General features: G+C 47.5%; 1 protein-coding gene across 1 annotated transcript; it reads right to left on the bottom strand.

Moving 5' to 3' along the window:
* Nucleotides 1-1,023: 1,023 nt before the first annotated feature.
* REXO2 (RNA exonuclease 2) lies at nucleotides 1,024-17,804 on the bottom strand. The gene is made up of 7 exons (XM_084893920.1): nucleotides 17,582-17,804; nucleotides 16,536-16,619; nucleotides 13,515-13,592; nucleotides 12,840-12,951; nucleotides 11,201-11,309; nucleotides 9,565-9,618; nucleotides 1,024-1,458 (listed from the first exon to the last, which is right to left on the bottom strand). The coding sequence occupies exons 1-7, from the start codon at nucleotides 17,726-17,728 to the stop codon at nucleotides 1,329-1,331; spliced, it is 714 nt and encodes a 237-aa protein (XP_084750046.1). The 5' UTR covers nucleotides 17,729-17,804; the 3' UTR covers nucleotides 1,024-1,328.
* Between the last annotated feature and the right edge of the window lie 1,150 nt (nucleotides 17,805-18,954).

Consider the following 18,954-nt stretch of genomic DNA (forward strand, 5'->3'; position numbering starts at 1 on the left):
CAAGTGACTCTGCATGTCACAGAGCTCGGTATGAGCCCAGAGTCTGACTCAGAGCCGGGTTCTTAACGATTACACGGTCCTGCCTTCCAAAACACTGAGATCGGTACAGGGGCTGAAGCCCAGGCCACTGCAAGTGGTCAGAGAAGTCCGCAAACATGTTTTCATAAATTCACACACATACACTTGTGAACTGAGCCTTGAATTACACTTGGGAAAAGTTACACTAAGATCTCTCTCCACTCCTTAGGCTGCTCTGTAAGTAAAACAGCTTAGCAAATGAAACTGGGGGAGAATTCCGGTCTGCCATCTAGCGATTTCCGTGTCTGTCACTCTCCCGCAGTAGGTCCCACTGCTATGTTCGCCCACACAGCGGCCAACATCAGGTTGGAATGTAACTGGAGACCTCTACCGAAGTCTCCCAGGCCAATGGTCCTCTAGGAAAGACAGGTCACCCGTGGGCCTTTCCCAAATCCCATTTCTTAAGGAGAAGTGAGATGTGTTCTACATGAGTCTAATGGACACTCTGGCTGAGGAGTCACTTTAGTTCTATGCTCTTAGGAGTTAAGATATTCAAACGGAAATCCCTTCTCAAGTACTTACTGACCATCAGACCCAAGGCAGCCACCTATTTACGTTCTATAAATATGGCAGAATGATAGCCATGAACATAGTATCTACTCCATAAACCTGAGTTATTATCTAGAGAATCCCTGTCAGATTACTTACTGGAATTTCTTGAATACAGTGAAGAGTAGCTATTCCAAGCCTCTGTTAATTCAATAACTGTAACCTAAATCTGCTTCTCTGAATCTATCTCAAGGTGCTTCTCTGAATTTATCTCAAGTTTTCTTTTCTAGACTTATAAAGCAAAACAGAACAAGTTCCCTTCTTGTTTCACATAAGAAACTTAATCTGTCCCTAATGGCATTATGAGGACTTAAAACATTAGCCATACCAGTTAAAAAGAAAGGGTCATCATTTTTCAATGATTAAACTACTAAAAAAATAGATGGTACACAAAAGTTTGCATTTCAATAGAACTAGGTTTATTCTTTAAAAAAAAAAAAAAAAAAGAAAGAAAAGAAAGAAATGACCTAAAAGCAAATGCAGATTTGTACCAAGGGGTGGACAAGACCTGGTACTTACAAAGGCGCGGCTGTGCCATAAAGGAAAACGGCATGTTAGGAGAAAAGTAGTATTCCGGGTGCTGTCTGCTTGCACCGCTGGAGCTGCGGGTTAACTGAGAGAAGGTGCTCTGCAAGCCTCCGTGTGAGCGAAACCACCAGCAGCCGCTCCAGAGAACCGTGGTGGCAGCACGAACACTGGCATCAACTCACAGTCTTCTCGTTCTCCCCATTTTCCATAATTTTCCTCTTCTTTTCATCTGTTTTTTTCTTGAAGATGTTATTTCGGTAAAACTGAAGTTCTCTGATGCTTTCGCTAATGTCATCAAGTGCCCTACGAGCAAACACACTATACTGAATTGAAATGTCCCAGATCAGAGACAATGATCACTTTACAAAGCACAACCTTGTATTAATAACTTAAGAACAGGCCACTATCTGACATCAAAAACTGGAACATTTTGCCCTGGCAGGTGTGGCTCAGTTTGGTTGGGTGGGCGTTGTCCCGGGCATGGAAAGGTTGCCGGTTCGATTCCTGGTCAAGGGCACATGCCCAGGTTATAGGCTTGATCCCCAATAGGGGACGTGCAGGAGGCAGCCGATAGATGTATCTCTCTCACAGCCCATGGATGTATCTCTCTCACTGATGTTTCTAGCTCTCTCTCCATTCTTCCTAAAAATCAAGAAAAAAACAAAAACTGGAACATTTCAGTAAAGCATGTGTAAGCACTTTTTTAAAAATGTTTGATTAAAAAACAAAAATTCTAATATATGACATTAGTTTCCCAAAAACATTTCCATAAAATGGTGATGTATTCCACAGAAAAAAAGAATTCCAGGGTCAAATAAGCTTAAGAAAAACTACATTAAAAATTTCCTTTTGCCGAAACCGGTTTGGCTCAGTGGATAGAGCGTCGGCTTGGGGACTGAAAGGTCCCGGGTTCGATTCCGGTCAAGGGCATGTACCTTGGTTGCGGGCATATCCCCAGTAGGGGGTGTGCAAGAGGCAGCTGATCGATGACTCTCTCTCGTCGATGTTTCTAGCTCTCTATCTCTCTCCCTTCCTCTCTGTACAAAATCAATAAAATATGTTTAAAAAAAAAATTTCCTTTTGGAAGTCCTTTGCAAAGCATTTAAAGCACTAACATGTACTTAGAACTGCCAAGAGAAGGTTGTATATACACAGTATTTCTAAAACTTAATCGACCACATCTGTGGAAAAATTAACAGCTCAGCTGGCTGGAGTGACTCAGAGGTTGAGCATCATCATATGAACTAGGAGGTCAGAGTTCGATTCCAGGTCAGAGCACATGCCACGGTTGCTGGCACAGCCAAGTACAGGAGGCAGCCAATCATTGATTCTCTCCCATCACTGATATTTCTGTCTCTCTCTCCCTATCCCTTCCTCTCTGAAATCAATAACAAAATATAATTTAAAAGGAGAAGATAAATTAACAACTCATGAAGCACAGTCTGGAAAACAATGAGCAATACTTAGTGACGTCTCTGCAGAAAGCACACTAACATCCTGGAACATAACTGATGACTCAATCATCACAACAAACATCAATTATCAGAAACCACCTATCCATGAAAGAGGACCTACTCCTCTCTGTGATGGTTTGTGCTACATTCAGGGCAGCCTGCCTCCATCTAACTGCCTTTCTCCTCCAACAGCTGTTTCTCATCTGTTATAGTCTGAGAAATCAGGTACCAAGATTATTAAAACAGTGTGCAGATAAACCAGTAAGCTCAGCATGACGGGCCAAGGGTCTCTTCTAGAGAATAAACTGCACCAACTTCAGTTACTCCTGTGGTATGGCAACAATTTTGCTTTCTTCCCAGGTCCTAGATATATGGTAGAGAGCTAAATCTATTAAAAAAAAAAAAAAAATACAACCTCTGGCCTGGCCTTAGCATCAAACCTATTAATGAGTCATGGTTTGATTCCCAATCAGGGCACATGCCTGGGTTGTGGGCTCGATCCCCATTATGTGGGACTTGCAGGAGACATCCAATCAATAATTCTTTCATCCTTTATGCTTCTATCTCTCTCCCTCTTTTTTTCTCTCTATGATCATTTTTAAAATACATATTTTTAAAAATACAGCCTCTGGAATCCTGAGGGGAGAATCCAAGATGGCTGCCCGGGTAGACACCTAACCACAGCAGCACACAACAATTTCAATGGAATACAACTAAAATGTAGAGTGGACATCGCCCAGAGCTACAAGTAGTCGACTAACTGAAAATTCTACAACAAGAAGGAAAGAGAAAACCAGAAGGAAAATCAGAGGAGCTGAAAAAAAGCCTAAGGTACAGAGACATGCTGCGCGCTCGCACGCATGCGCGCGGAGAGGTCGCAGCCGGAGAGGAGGAGAGGGCTGGGTGCTGCCCGGCGTTCCCTAGCAGGAAGGAAATAAAACCCCAGCCTGGGCTGAACCCCCGAACCGGCAGCGCTGAGCCCCAAGTTATGGGCCAGACCCTGGGGACCCAGGCTCCAGCAGGGGGAGACGGGGCTGTGAGGCGGAATCCCAGGCGAGCAGCGAAAAGCAGGGCCCCCGGAGTCGTGCGCACAATGCGTGCAGAGGACTGAATGTTGACTCTGATGCTGGATTACCCTAGCCGGAAGGAACAGGGCCTCCGGTGGCGCTGAGCCTCAGTCCGGACTACTCTGAACCCCAGTTCTGGGCCAATCCCTGGGGACCCAGGCTCAAGTAGAGGGAGACAGGACTGTGAGGTGGAGTCCTGGAAGAGCGGTGAAAGGCCGAGCCCCCGGAGTCGCGCACATTGCTTGCAAGGGAAGGAATGTTGACTCTGATGCGGGATTGCCCTGGAGGGAAGGAAATGGGAGCCCCGGCTGTGTTGGGCCCCAGTTTCAACTGCTCTGAACCCCAGTCCTGGACCAGACCCTGGGGATCCAGGCTCAAGCAGGGGGAGATGGGGCTGTGAGGCGGAATTCCAGGGGAGTGGCGAAAAGCGGAGCCCCCAGAGTTGCACGCACTGCGCACAGAGGACAGTCTGTTGACTCTGATCCTAGACTCCCCTAGCGGGAAAGAGAAAGAAAAAAAAAGCTCCAGACTGGAGGAATGCGACAAGGAGCAGGAGCCCCTGCCAGACACTGGTCAGCCGGGCGCCGGGCGACAGGGCCCCCAGGGGTGGGGGTGCCCCTGAGCCTTCGACCTCTGAGCGCGGGCAACGGAGCCAAGGCCTTGGGCTGCTTCCTGGGAGGCGCCGACCCCGGCAACAGGCTGGAGCAGCGCAGGAGCCCGTGGAGAACAAAGGGGTGCCACAGGCCAACCGGCTAAACTCCCAGGACAAGGAGGAAGAAACCAAAGAAGTTCTCAATGTGAAGAAATCAAGTGAGAGCAAAAGATAGTAAAATTACTTAAAGAATACAAAGAAGATCTTGAAAAGTCAAAGACTAAGTCAGAACTCAACTCACCAGCCAACATTGCAACATATATGCGTTTAAAAAAAAAAAAAAAAGAGGACAGAATGTTGGAACAGCGGCGGCCAGGCCTAGAGTGGCCAGGCACAAGGCAGTGGCAACCAGGCCCGGAGCAGCAACGGCCAGGCCCCAGAGCAGCAGCAGCCAGAACCAGAGCAACAACAGCCAGCACTGGAGCAGCCAGACCTGGGGCAGTGGCAGCCAGGCCTGAGGCCGAGGCAGCCAAGCCCAGGGTGGCCAGTCCAGGAACACCCAGACCCGGAGTGGCCGGGCCCGGAGAAGCCAGGCCCAGAGCAGCCGGGTTGGGAGCAGCCAGGCCCAGAACAGCAGTAGCCAAGCCCAGAGCATCCAGGCTGGGAGCGGCCAGACTCGGAGCGGCCGGGCCCGGGGCACCCGGACCCAGAGCAGCCGGGTCGGGTGCAGCCAGGCCCAAAGCAGCGGTTGCCAGGCTAGGAGCAGCCAGGCCCGGAGCAGCCGGGTCGGGTGCGGCCAGGCCCAGAGCAGCAGCTGCCAGGCTGGGAGCGGCCAGGCCCGGAGCAGCAGCTGCCAGGCTGGGAGCGGCCAGGCCCGGAGCAGCCGGGTCTGGTGCGGCCAGGCCTGAAGCAGCGGTTGCCAGGCTGGGAGCAGCCAGGCCCGGAGCAGTGGCTTCCAGGCTGGGAGCGGCCAGGCCCGGAGCAGCCGGGTCTGGTGCGGCCAGGCCCGGAGCAGCAGCTGCCAGGCTGGGAGCGGCCAGGCCCGGAGCAGCCGGGTTGGGTGCGGCCAGGCCCGGAGCAGCAGCTGCCAGGCTGGGAGCGGCCAGGCCCGGAGCAGCCGGGTCTGGTGCGGCCAGGCCCGGAGCAGCAGCTGCCAGGCTGGGAGCGGCCAGGCCCGGAGCAGCCGGGTCTTGTGCGGCCAGGCCTGAAGCAGAGGTTGCCAGGCTGGGAGCAGCCAGGCCCGGAGCAGCCGGGTCTGGTGCGGCCAGGCCCGGAGCAGCAGCTGCCAGGCTGGGAGCGGCCAGGCCTGGAGCAGCGGCTGCCAGGCTGGGAGTGGCCAGGCCCGGAGCAGCCGGGTCTTGTGCGGCCAGGCCTGAAGCAGAGGTTGCCAGGCTGGGAGCAGCCAGGCCCGGAGCAGCCGGGTCTGGTGCGGCCAGGCCCGGAGCAGCAGCTGCCAGGCTGGGAGCGGCCAGGCCTGGAGCAGCGGCTGCCAGGCTGGGAGTGGCCAGGCCTGGAGCAGCCGGGTCTGGTGAGGCCAGGCCTGAAGCAGCGGTTGCCAGGCTGGGAGCAGCCAGGCCCGGAGCAGTGGCTGCCAGGCTGGGAGCGGCCAGGCCCGGAGCAGCCGGGTTGGGTGCGGCCAGGCCCGGAGCAGCAGCTGCCAGGCTGGGAGCGGCCAGGCCCGGAGCAGCCGGGTCTGGTGCGGCCAGGCCCGGAGCAGCAGCTGCCAGGCTGGGAGCGGCCAGGCCCGGAGCAGCCGGGTCTGGTGCGGCCAGGCCCGGAGCAGCAGCTGCCAGGCTGGGAGCGGCCAGGCCTGGAGCAGCGGCTGCCAGGCTGGGAGTGGCCAGGCCCGGAGCAGCCGGGTCTTGTGCGGCCAGGCCTGAAGCAGAGGTTGCCAGGCTGGGAGCAGCCAGGCCCGGAGCAGCCGGGTCTGGTGCGGCCAGGCCCGGAGCAGCAGCTGCCAGGCTGGGAGCGGCCAGGCCTGGAGCAGCGGCTGCCAGGCTGGGAGTGGCCAGGCCCGGAGCAGCCGGGTCTTGTGCGGCCAGGCCTGAAGCAGAGGTTGCCAGGCTGGGAGCAGCCAGGCCCGGAGCAGCCGGGTCTGGTGCGGCCAGGCCCGGAGCAGCAGCTGCCAGGCTGGGAGCGGCCAGGCCTGGAGCAGCGGCTGCCAGGCTGGGAGTGGCCAGGCCTGGAGCAGCCGGGTCTGGTGAGGCCAGGCCTGAAGCAGCGGTTGCCAGGCTGGGAGCAGCCAGGCCCGGAGCAGTGGCTGCCAGGCTGGGAGCGGCCAGGCCCGGAGCAGCCGGGTTGGGTGCGGCCAGGCCCGGAGCAGCAGCTGCCAGGCTGGGAGCGGCCAGGCCCGGAGCAGCCGGGTCTGGTGCGGCCAGGCCCGGAGCAGCAGCTGCCAGGCTGGGAGCGGCCAGGCCCGGAGCAGCCGGGTCTTGTGCGGCCAGGCCTGAAGCAGAGGTTGCCAGGCTGGGAGCAGCCAGGCCCGGAGCAGCCGGGTCTGGTGCGGCCAGGCCCGGAGCAGCAGCTGCCAGGCTGGGAGCGGCCAGGCCTGGAGCAGCGGCTGCCAGGCTGGGAGTGGCCAGGCCCGGAGCAGCCGGGTCTTGTGCGGCCAGGCCTGAAGCAGAGGTTGCCAGGCTGGGAGCAGCCAGGCCCGGAGCAGCCGGGTCTGGTGCGGCCAGGCCCGGAGCAGCAGCTGCCAGGCTGGGAGCGGCCAGGCCTGGAGCAGCGGCTGCCAGGCTGGGAGTGGCCAGGCCCGGAGCAGCCGGGTCTTGTGCGGCCAGGCCTGAAGCAGAGGTTGCCAGGCTGGGAGCAGCCAGGCCCGGAGCAGCCGGGTCTGGTGCGGCCAGGCCCGGAGCAGCAGCTGCCAGGCTGGGAGCGGCCAGGCCTGGAGCAGCGGCTGCCAGGCTGGGAGTGGCCAGGCCTGGAGCAGCCGGGTCTGGTGAGGCCAGGCCCGGAGCAGCAGCTGCCAGGCTGGGAGCGACCAGGCCCAGAGCGGCCGGGCCCGGAGCAGCCGGGCCCAGAGCAGCCGGGTCAGGTGCGGCCAGGCCCGGAGCAGCAGCAGCCAAGTCCAGAGCAACTAGGTCGGGAGCGGCAGTGACCAGACCCAGAGCAGCTAGTTGTGGAACAAACCAGAGCAACAGAGGCCAGGCCCGGAGCAGCCAGGCCCGGAACAGCTCGCTCCTCGCCTGCCCCTGCCCCACGGCTGCCTCTCAGACATGGATGGAAACTTTTGCGGGAACTTGAGGGTCTGCTGAATCAAGTGATGAAGGCTTAGATCTGGATGTGTTGAGTTAGTATAGCGCTGGGGTGTTGATCTGTGAGTGCCTTGGGTGGGGCCTGGATGAGGCTGGTTGACCTATTTGGAAATGTCTTTTGTGTGAAATGTATCATTGGGCATGTGGAGGTATTATTGATATGAGAAAATGCTAAGTAACTGATTTACTATCTGAAAAGGGATTTACTATCGGGGAAAGGGAGGGAGGAAGAGACTGAACATAAACTGTGCACCTATGGATGAGGACAATGGGGGATGGGGAGGGGGCAGAGGGTGGGGTGGGAACCTGGTGGAGGGGGCAAGAAATGAGGAACCTTTGTAATAATATGAACAATAAAGATTGAATTAAAAATAAATAAATAAATAAATAAATAAATAAATAAATAAATAAATAAAAATAAAAATAAAAATACAGCCTCTGGCTAAATCAAGGTACACAACATCCTATCCACTGAAACCCAAGAGAGATCTGAAAACCCAAAGCACTTTTATAACCCAGGATGTGGCAAAGCCTGACCAATCTTGATGTGAGGCTTCTCATAGTCAGCAGTAATGCCCTTCAGTGTGAATGCCCACACATTTCCCTGCAGAAGTATCAATGTTTGTGATTGCGTGGTGCTTCCCCAGACCTTCTTAGGAGTGTTACATAATAATCTCTACGGATATACTATCACCTTTCTAAAACGTGAAAAATTCTGAAACCCAAAACACGTCAAGTCTCAATTATTTCAGATAAAATGTTCTCCCATCTACTATTGTGCTGTAGTCCATGCAAGTCCAGTTAAAGAAAACGAAAACAAAAAACTAAGAATGCCAGAACTCCTTAGAGCAGGGACTTTGTCTTTCTATGTTTGCCTCTGACTGTTCCTGGCACAGAGTAGGAGCACAGTAGATGGATGAACCAAATGCTGCCCTTAGAAGCCAGCTGCTAAATCCCCCACCAAGTTGTATGTTTCTCCTGAAATATTACAGAAATCAAAAAGTAAAAGAGGACACTAAATACATAAGATCTTTAAATTCCTTATGTACTTGTTCCTAAAGCTGCAAACATAAAAGAAACAATCTGAAAAACTAAAGTGTGAAAGGTAGGTATACAAAGTGTTCTAACTTTAAATGGCTACAAGCTTATAGTCTTGCTGGGAAGGAATTTAATACTGCTTATTACTGGAAAAGTTAGACAATTTCACATACCTACATGCTAAGTTATCTAAAGTTTGAAAATTGCAATAAAGCCATAAGACCCACCCAGCCAGTGTGGCACAATGGTTGAGCATCGACCTATGAACCAGGAGGTCACAGTTCGATTCCCAGTTAGGGCACATGTCCAGTTTGCAGACTCAATCCTCAGTTTGGGGCGGGCATGCAGGATGCAGTCGATTAATGATTCTCTCTCATCATTAATGTTTCTATCTCTTTCCCTCTGAATTCTATCTCTTTCCCTCTGAAATCAATAAAAACATGTGTGTGTGTGTGTGTGTGCGTGTGTGTATGTATGTATATGTGTGTATGTATATATATGACATAAGACCCTATATATCTCAGAACTAGTGGCCCGGTGCACAGATTCATGCACATTGAAAGGAAACTAACTAGAAGAAATATTTTAATATCACTATTCACCCTTTCTCAACATAACCCATGTCCAAAGGTGGAATCGCATGGCCCTGTGAGGAATAGAGCTCCCTCCTCTCTGGCTCTGGGGTGCGTCATCTGAGGACTGCTACCGCCAAGTCTCCTGTGTTGAGCATCTGTCCCCCGGTGGTCAGTGTGCATCATATGTTCTGGCCCGTCAGACGGTCACTTAGCCATATATCATATATATATATATATATATATATATATATATATATATGGAATGCTAGAATCCTGACCAGAATTTTTGCTAGTCTTAGCAAAAGGAAGTTATTCTTATGTGAATTGTCCTTTCTTTTCCCCCAAGGAAAAGGAGTGGAGAAGAGACATTATGTCATGCAGCCAGGCATCTGGCATGTCAGACTGTCAGGCAGTGAAGGCAAAACTTACCTGTGAGAAGCAGCCTTCTTTGGTGCGAATTCATATTCTTCTGGATACCAGCGTCTACACAGCAAAAATGGAACTCTCAAAGGCGTCTCCAATATACTGAATAACTTAAGCTTCTTATTAACTGAAAAAGGCATCTGGGTTGTGACTATCAAGTTGCCTCCTTGCCTGAGCCTATCTCCCACCCTCTCCTCTCTTCAGTCTTTGTACTCTTTGGACAAGCCCATCAATGCCTGAGATTCCTACATCTGCTAACTCCAGCCCAGCGCTCTCCTGAGTTTGTCTTGGATATTCAATTGACCGCTGGAGACATCTAAAACTCCACCAGACACTAACAATTCAACTATGTATAACCACTCGCAGTCTCCTCAAGATCTCCCCTCCCCCATCTACCAAATCCACTCTTTCTCTTCCTTTCCTTTATTCTGAACATCTGCCTGCCAAACTAGAAACACTAAAATCTCTCTCTCTCTCTTCCTTTTCCTCACTCCCCAATTCAAACATTCAATGCCAGCCAAATGACTTTCTCAAATATTTATTCCATATCCTCTCTTCCACCCAAGTGTCATTTCTCTAGCTCATTCTTCTCTCCAAGATAATACAACTGCCTACCTTTTCTTGCCACCATCTGATCAGCATGATCTAATCACATCACGCACTCCTCTAAACTTTTCAAAGGAACCCCATCTCTCACGAGAGAATTTCAGCCTCCTCAGCATGACATACAAGCCCTTCCTAATTGGACTTCATCTCTTTTCCTAACCTCATGCTTTGCACTCCAGCATTCATGAACTATTTGCAATTCTTTGATTTGTCCTCATCTTCCTGATTCCTCATATCTTTATACCGGTACCTCTTCCCATTCTCTAGACTAGAATGTCCCCTTCCTTGATACCTGGAAAATGTATACTCTTCTTTAAATCTCAACTTGAAAGCCATTTCCTCTCCTTTTCCCAGCCCTCTCACTCCAGCACTTAGACGCTCCTTCCCTGGGGCCTTCAATGTTCTTATGCACATTTCCGTTAGAGAAGTCACCAACGGTATATTTTTAGGATGTGTTTTTTACACATCTGTCAACTCATTAAATTCTAAGCTACTTAAGGGATTTTCATCTCTCTATATATATATTCCCAGCACATAAGCCAACACGTGGCACAGAATGGATAGTCAATTTACTGAATTAATGAAATTTACATGGAAGATTTTTTACATTGTTTCCCCAATTCTCACCAGCATTGAATAAATTAAGGTCCTGATCCAAGTGACTATGGGTTGAGGAAGTTAAATGTCCACTTTGCATCCCAAGTTCTACAGCTCTATTCAATTACTTTCCACAAGTTCTCAATTAAACATGCTAAATGAGGCCAGACAGTGTAGCTCAGTGGTTGAGCACTGACCCATGAACCTGGAGGTCATGGTTCAATTCCCAGTCAGAGAACGTGTCCAGGTTTCAGGTTCGATCCCCAGTAGGGAGTGTGCAGGAGGCAGCCAATCAATGATTCTCTTTCATCATTGATGTTTTTATCTCCCCCTTCCTCTCTGAAATCAATAAAAACATTTTTTTTAAAAGATAAACCCTTAGAAAAAAAACAAAAACATGCTAAATAAGGCAATTTAATGGTTCCTCAATAGCCCTTACCTGCACAGTTCCTTAACAGTGCTCACATCAATTATTCTATAATGAAGATGTTTCATGAACTGGGGCATGTATTTGTCAAGAAACTTCTTATCTGCATGAACTGAATTTCCTAGAAAGACACGAAGTATACCGCATCTATGTATTTCTAGTACCATACAACAGAATATAAAAATTCATAAACTATATTTGAAATGAAGATAATTTTTTTTAATTCATACACATCCTAAAAGCACCTCATATTTGATGTGTCTGATTAGGTTATAAGTGCAGATTCTTAGCATTTAAATTGTCTAACTACAAATAAATTTGTAGACAAAAGGATAAATCTATCATTCCACATACTTAAAACAATGCGTAAGTCTGTTACTTTTTTATATCAACCAGATGTGCAAATTTTCTCCCAATGTCACAAAATCCACACTACTAACACTAAAAATTTAACTTTTAATGAATCACAGAAGTTGAAACATTTACATTCCAATTTTAACAAACCATATCATTTATGTTTCCATACAGTAATTTATATTAAAAACACTAAATTTTAAATGAGAACTCCATAAAACAGACATCGGTTCCATTGGCAAGAGGAAAAATTTATATAATATATGCTCTAGTACTTAATATCAAAACTTTATAAATGTTTAAGAAAAATGTTAGTTACTGTGTCACTTTACATATACAAATTGAAATACATCTCCATAAAACATTAACTTCCCTGACAAGGCATTGCTTTCAAAAACCTAGAATTAGTTGTTTCTTTAAAAAGTCAGTGTCACAAGGAAAAAAAACAAAGGTGGACATTTTAGATTAAGGGAAGAGACATAATAACTAAATGAAATGCATGAGCCTTAATTAAATCCTGGTTCAAAAACAAGTAGACATTTTGGATATGGACTAGATAGCAACTGTTACTGAATAATTTTAATTATCTTAATGTGATAATGCTATTGTGGTTACAAAAGAAAATGTCCTTACTAACAGGAAATGTTTGAAGAAGTATTTACTAGGAGAAAGAGAGTATCATGGTGCCTGCAATTTACTTTTAAATGTCAAAAAAAAAAAAAAAAAAAGACAGGTAGCCCTAGCTGGTTTGGTTCAGTGAACAGAGCGTCAGCCTACGAACTTAAGGGTCCAGGTTCAATTCCGGTCAAGCAGTCAGGGACCCATGCCCAGGTTGCCAGCTCAATCCCCAGCGTGGGGTGTGCAGGAGAAGGCACATCAAGATTCTCTCTCACCATCGATGTTTGTCTCTCCCTCCCTCTCCCTTCCTCTCAAATCAACACCAGTAAATATATTTTAAACTGTATTTTGAAAAATATATTTAAAAATACATATAGGTAAAGCAAACCATGGCATAAGGTTAACAATTACTAAATCCAACTTTTTTGTACATTTGAAAATTCTCCATAATAAAAATATGGGGGAAATGTTTATTGAGTTAGTCTGAACACCTCAGATCTCTTATCAGGCTTCAGGGCATGTTCCCGGTATTCATGTATAAATTATACCAGGACACTTAAACACAAAAGTAAGATGTATAATTCAAATCAGGGTAAGCAGAAGATCTTTCTGGAACTGCAGTCTCTTGAACCCTAGAATGGAAGACTCCCTACAAGGCACACATAGGATTGAACTTTACCTGCAAGTGGACAGAGCCCCGGAGGAGTCTGCTGTCGCACAAAGGACAGAAACTCATACTCTGCCTGCTGCAATGTCACTGTACTCTCCTTCACTGCCTTGGTTAGACCAGACTGCAAGAGAGAATCCCCACCCCACCAGAAACAATCAAGATGTTTTCAAAGGCATCCAAATGAAACTTCACTTCTAAAAGGAGCAAATATTTAGACCATTTATAGAGCCCAAGTTTAAACTGAAACTGTTAGATCTGCACAGTTTTTTTTCTTAAGAATCTAAGTCAAGCTATGTTCCCGATAGTTAATAGCATTTCCACACAGTCAAAAAAGGTGCTACTTGAAGTCCAAGGATATAATCTCTGTGAAGAACAACTATTAACAGGAGAGCAGCATTCCCCTTTGTCTGAAAGTTGACGTCTAACCTTATCCAAAGACTGATCTGAGCAATACTTGGCAATCCACAATGTGGTGGCGACAGACTGAATGCAGGAGAGGAAAAGAGGACCTGAGGAGAGATGATCCCGAGGTCCCAGAGGTGCAAAGTAAACAAAAAAGCAGCTTCCCAGGCTCGCCAAGCAATCTTCCACTAACCCGCTTTAAAATACCATCCAACAATGGTATCGGATTCTGATGCCGTTACTGATCCCCAGGGCAGGAATCCTGTTATTTGATAGTGTTACCTTCCCGTGATGCTCCTTGCACCAATCTGACATGCTGTCCAGTAACTCATCTGGCTGCTTTATAATCAGGTTAGGACCCTGTGGATGGAAAAGCCATTATCATCCAGAATCAACAGGGATAACCTTGGTTTCTGAGGTAAAGTTTAAACTATTTTAAGGATTAAATACACATAGCAGAGAATGTAAGAGATGAGGGTATTCGGTTAAATCTAAAGTGGCCCTCATTCATTCTAGCACTGTTATAATGGCAAAATAGAATCAATGAATGAACACACACACACACACACACCTGAAATAACTGCTTATTGAGAAGAACTAGCTACCTATCAAGGGTCAACAAACTATAGCCCAGCCTGTGACATTTTTGCTTTATTGCCAGAAAGCTAAGAATGCTTTTTACATCGGTAAATAATTATAAAACAAACAACCAAACAGGTAATAGTGAGGTATATAGCACTGTAAGCCTAAAATACTTAATATTTGGTCTTTTTTAAAAAGCTTGCCGACCCCTGATTATGAGTTCATTTTGAAGTATCTATAATATATTGCTAGCTAAAAAAAGAAAATTACACAACAGTATATACATGCATATGATTCACTTGCTGTTATTTTAAAAAAAACACATATGTATGTGTATATATGTGGTTGTTTAAAAATACATTATAGTATATGTGTATGTGTACATATATATGTACATATATGTATAAATACTATATATATGCATACAAAATACCAAGAAAGTACATAACCTTTGGGGAATATTATAGACCAGAAGAACAGGATGAAAAACCAATACCTTCCTACGTAATACTTTCAACAATAAAGATTTTAAAAGAAATAAAAAGAAAAACCAGTATCTTAATACATATATGATAAAGTTAATAGTTTAATTTTAACTATATTTTCATTTTAAATAGGTAATTGTTGACAACTGAAAAATGAAAGTGCCTTGGAGTTCTCAGTCCATGTAAGAGAGCAGCAACTGTTAAGTGTCTTGGATGAGGCCCAGCAGAACAGCCCAACTTAAGTCATCACAGCAAGTCACGTAGGCTGGGTTTCTCCTTCTGGACAATGGAGATATAAACTGGCCCCCTTTCCTCAAAGGGATGTTAACAAGATAAAAGAACTTATAGGTCTGAAAGTTCTTTGAACTCTCCAAAAGAAAAGTACTATAAATCCAAGGTATTATTACTACTAAGGTGGTAAAATAGTTTGCAGTCGCTGAAAGGAATGGCTAAAATTTGACTAAAATATGCCTAACATCCTACAACTAACAAGGAGTTTTAACCAAATAAGAAAACTGGTAATGGCAAACTCCATGAAGAAGCAAAAAATGTGCTCTGATACCATATTAAAAAAAACTAAAAAAAACCTCATATTCTAAAAAAGCTCTAATCAACTTGATGGAAAAAACTACTATCAATCTAAGGCTAACTTAGTCTAGATCCCAGTAAGTCACCCACAGAAAAATTTCCCAAGTAGGATATTTGTTCTTCTACCAGCATAAGACATTTTCTCTCAAACTCATATACAAAAGTTAAGATTTATTTTCCACAGAACTGACCCTCTACTGCCAACAGCCCCTAAGCATTTTCTTTTTTAACATCCTTATCCTCATCTGACTGAGTCTATTTACAAATGTCGCACTCATATGCAGCTGGGGAATAGACCCAAATTTCCTCTGGGGTACATGTCCACTAGCTGGTCCATTAAACTGTCAGGATTTCACATTATATCAACAGTCCACGGGAAAATCTCTTCTTCAGCCAAGGGTAAGCAGGGCTGGTAAGTACAGGCACTTCTCTTCACTATTCATCTCTAGTAAAGGCCAAGTGGCAGAGTAAAACAACCAAACCTAAAACTCAGGGCTTTGTTTATTTATTGACATTACGCTACTTATTCATTTAAAGTTTTTTTAAGCTAGTTGTTACAAGAAGGTCAGTCTAATGACTCTCCTGCAGCTCATCTCTCAGGGGGGACTGCAGGATGGATGCCTGTTGCTCCAGAAAAGTAGCAATTCCTCTATAGATGCCTTCTCCCCTCTTACCACCCAGGAAAATAAGTCATAAGGATAGATTTATTAAACATATCCAGTGCCAGTAACACATCAATCCTACCCTCTAGGAACTTATTTTAGCAAGACTCTCTTTCCCACAAACAGACCTACTGTGTTTCTATTCTAGTCTCTCAGTGCCTCTGATTATTGCTGACAACTTGAAACAGAGTTATTCAACCCAGGGATTTCACCCTCTCCCAATCAGGTGCTGCCACACACTTAATTGTTTCATGAGTGCCCAAAAGGCAACAAGTGTGTTTTATTTGTTTTGTTTAATGTTTCGGTTAAAGGCATCATGTTAAAACTTTAATCACGTCCAATGTTAACAAGAGAATGTTTTATGATTCCGCACCAACAGATTTTCTCTAAAATCTCAATACAGATCTAGAAAAATCACATGTCCTAGTTGAAAAGGCAAAACCTGGATATATGGAGTCAAGTTAAATTTAAAGTTATGATAGAAAGATCGTCAGATTTGACGTGAGTCACCACTCCCAGTGGCACTGTATAGCTGGTTGTCTTACTGGTTAGGGGCATGTTATTCAAACTGCCTGGGTTAAGCCCTCTGGCTCCTGCAATAACTAGCCTGGTGGCCTTGGGCAAATTACCCAACATCTCTGTGCCAACCTGTCCTCCTCTATAAAATGAGTATAACAGTACCTACCTTATAATCATTCTTTCGATTACCTGTGAATCCATGTAAAGCACTTAGAGTTGTGCCTGGCACACAGTAAGTGCTCAGAAAATGACAACATTTATGTTTCTGTAGTTTGAGGCATGGCTTATTGAAAAATAATTAGGCTATGAGATGAATTACTCTGGTTCTAGTACCAACCTTATCATGCGTGACCTAGCACATTACTCTGTACCTTAACCTTAGTTTTTAAATAAAGAGACAGGGAGAAACAAACTTTGGGTCTCCAATATACTCTAACAGTATGCAGGAATAAGAGGGCATTGCGTACTTCAGCCAAAATGTTGAGATCAGAGTCGGTTATCAGACAGGCCATCTCAATAATCTGGTCCTTCTCAATGTCCAATCCTGTCATCTGTAATAAAAAATATATATATTATAAATCACACACACAAAACCAAGTTTATTTAACAGGAGTTCCCTCAAGCAAATTCAATTCCTATCCCACAGCCAAGATGGAAGAGAGAATAACGCTCCCTGGGCAAGCCCTCAAAGCATTAAACATCAGTCGTCTATTCAACCACATTTATCAAAAACCTGCTACACGTCAGGCAACCTGGTTCTCCTCTAGGACAGATGCAAAATAAGCAAAACTGGGTGCTGACAGCGTTCCATTTTGGCAGAGTTAGAGAACTAACATCGCTACAGTCTCTGCGGAGTTTACAAAGTTTTCACTCTGATTACACCACCTGATCCGCCGCAATCAAATGTAGAAAAAGTACTGTTATTATCCTCATCTGAGAAAACTCTGGCTTCAAGGAAGGGGATGTTCTTGGCAGGAGGGTGGAAAGCCTCAGGGGAACACAAGCGGGATCTACTCCCAGCTCAGATCCGCACACAGCCCGCTGGGGTGAGCGGACTCCTCCCGCTGGGCCTCAGTTTCCTGGTTTGTGGAAGGAATGCTAAGGCTGAGTCATCTCCGGAGCCCCGTCCGGCTCAAACCACCGGGGTCCCGGCTCAAACCACCGGGGTCCCGCAAGGCTGGGGAGGTGGGGCGAGCGGAGCCGCTGCCCCCACCCCACCCCGACCCCCACCCAAAGCTCCAAGCGACCAGAGTTGGCGAGTTGGGGGAGGGGGGGGAAGGAGGGGGGGTCCAGGGGGCAGCCACATGGAGGACTCCTCCCTTCTGAAAAGAAACCCCAGAGTCCAGCAGAGTTCCCAACACCCCAACACTTGCGGAACTCCTGCCCCCTGACTGGCCCCGCGCCGCCCACTCCCGGGAGGCACTCACCTGCCACGTCCGAGCCCCAGACCCCGCCGCTGTCCCCGGACAGGCTCCCCCGAAACCTGCCCTCACCCCCCACCCACCTCACTCACCTCCAGGTCCACCCAGACCATCCGCTGGGCCATGCTCTCCCCCGCCGCCATGGCTGCGCCACCTTCGCGGACACCCCGCGCCCCGAACGGCCCGCGGCTCCCGCCCACACCTCGCAACAGCCGGGCGCGCAGGGAGCCGCCTAGCATCCCCCGGCTCGCGCAGCCGCTGCCCTGGCCCCAGCTGGCGCCGGCGCAGGCGCGGTAGTCGCCAAACGTCGCAAACCCCGTGGGGAGGCGCAGGAGCAAAGACCACAAGTCCCAGCGTGCAGTGCGCCGGATCTCCCTGGACCAGCCCGGCTCAACTGCCGAACAGGATGATGGGACTTAGAGTCTCGCCGGTTATTGCGGACCGGTTTCTCCACCCCCGCCACGTGTTTTCAGATGTTATTGGACACGCGCTTGTTTTCCAGAACTAAGTTTACTCGTTTCAGAGAGTCATTTCCTGAGTTTGGGTTAGTTGTCAACTGCCTAGTTGTCCAAGAACCTCCTTAGGTTGTTTGGTCAAAAGGGACCTGGTTATCTATTTTTTAGGTTAAGAAGGTCAAATATATCTTTGATTTTATGCTCGCCCCCCCCCCACCCCCACCCCTCTTTTTACTTACCTGCCTCTCCACTACACACACTGGGTATTTTTCTCATTTGATACGTATTAGTTGTGGAAGTCCCTTGCTTTCATTGGCAAAAAGTTATTCTATAGTTCTTCCAGAGGGATGTTGGTTTCGTTCAGCTGTTAGGTATCTCTGGTAATGATTACTCCACCCTTACAAGTTCTCAAAGTTAAATCTAGACCCTGTATGACGAGTCCAGGCGGCAAATTAAGTGAAAATGAACTAAAAACTGCTAAATTCGCTCTGTAATCTGCTTTGCTTTTTTTTTTTGGGGGGGGGGGGGGAAGAAAGAGAGAGAGAGAGAGAGAGAGAGCGAGAGAGAGAGATATGCCAGGCTCCAGGCTCATCGTGGAACCAGCAGCATTGGTTTATTGGGAGGATGCTCTAACGACCAACTGAGCTACCAGGCCAGAGTTGCTTTGGTTTAAATGAAACTATATTTACTCCATCATTTCCGCAAATAAAGATGGCTACCAACAGGACCTTTCAAGACTCTTTAAGTGTTGGCTATTTAGTAGCAAATTTCTGTGCGGAGTGCAACTTTGTCACAAGCATTGGATTCAGCCTGGAATTATATCCTCTCTATATTTTCCTGAAAGTCGTTTTGCCACTAATTACAGAGCTTGTGACCCTTCGCATAGTGGTCCCTACATGATGAGCTGGCGTTGTGAGAGAGAAATTTTATTGCCTTACGAGACTGTCACAATAGAATGGATTTCACCTTTAATTCCTTTGTTGTACCCAACCCACCATCAGCCAGGCTCT

Source organism: Pipistrellus hanaki (genome assembly GCF_964339955.1).
Source record: "Pipistrellus hanaki genome assembly, chromosome: 9".
Classification (NCBI taxonomy): Eukaryota; Metazoa; Chordata; class Mammalia; order Chiroptera; family Vespertilionidae; genus Pipistrellus; species Pipistrellus hanaki.

What these genes read in the sequence shown, in the direction of transcription:
- REXO2 (XM_084893920.1), bottom strand. Translation starts at nt 17,728, where the DNA reads ATGCTAGGCGGCTCCCTGCGCGCCCGGCTGTTGCGAGGTGTGGGCGGG. An exon ending in GCAAGGAGCATCACGGGAAG is followed by an intron (nt 12,952 to 13,514) that starts GTAACACTATCA and finishes TCTCTCTTGCAG; the next exon opens with TCTGGTCTAACCAAGGCAGT. An exon ending in AAGAAGGCTGCTTCTCACAG is followed by an intron (nt 1,459 to 9,564) that starts GTAAGTTTTGCC and finishes GTTTGCTCGTAG; the next exon opens with GGCACTTGATGACATTAGCG.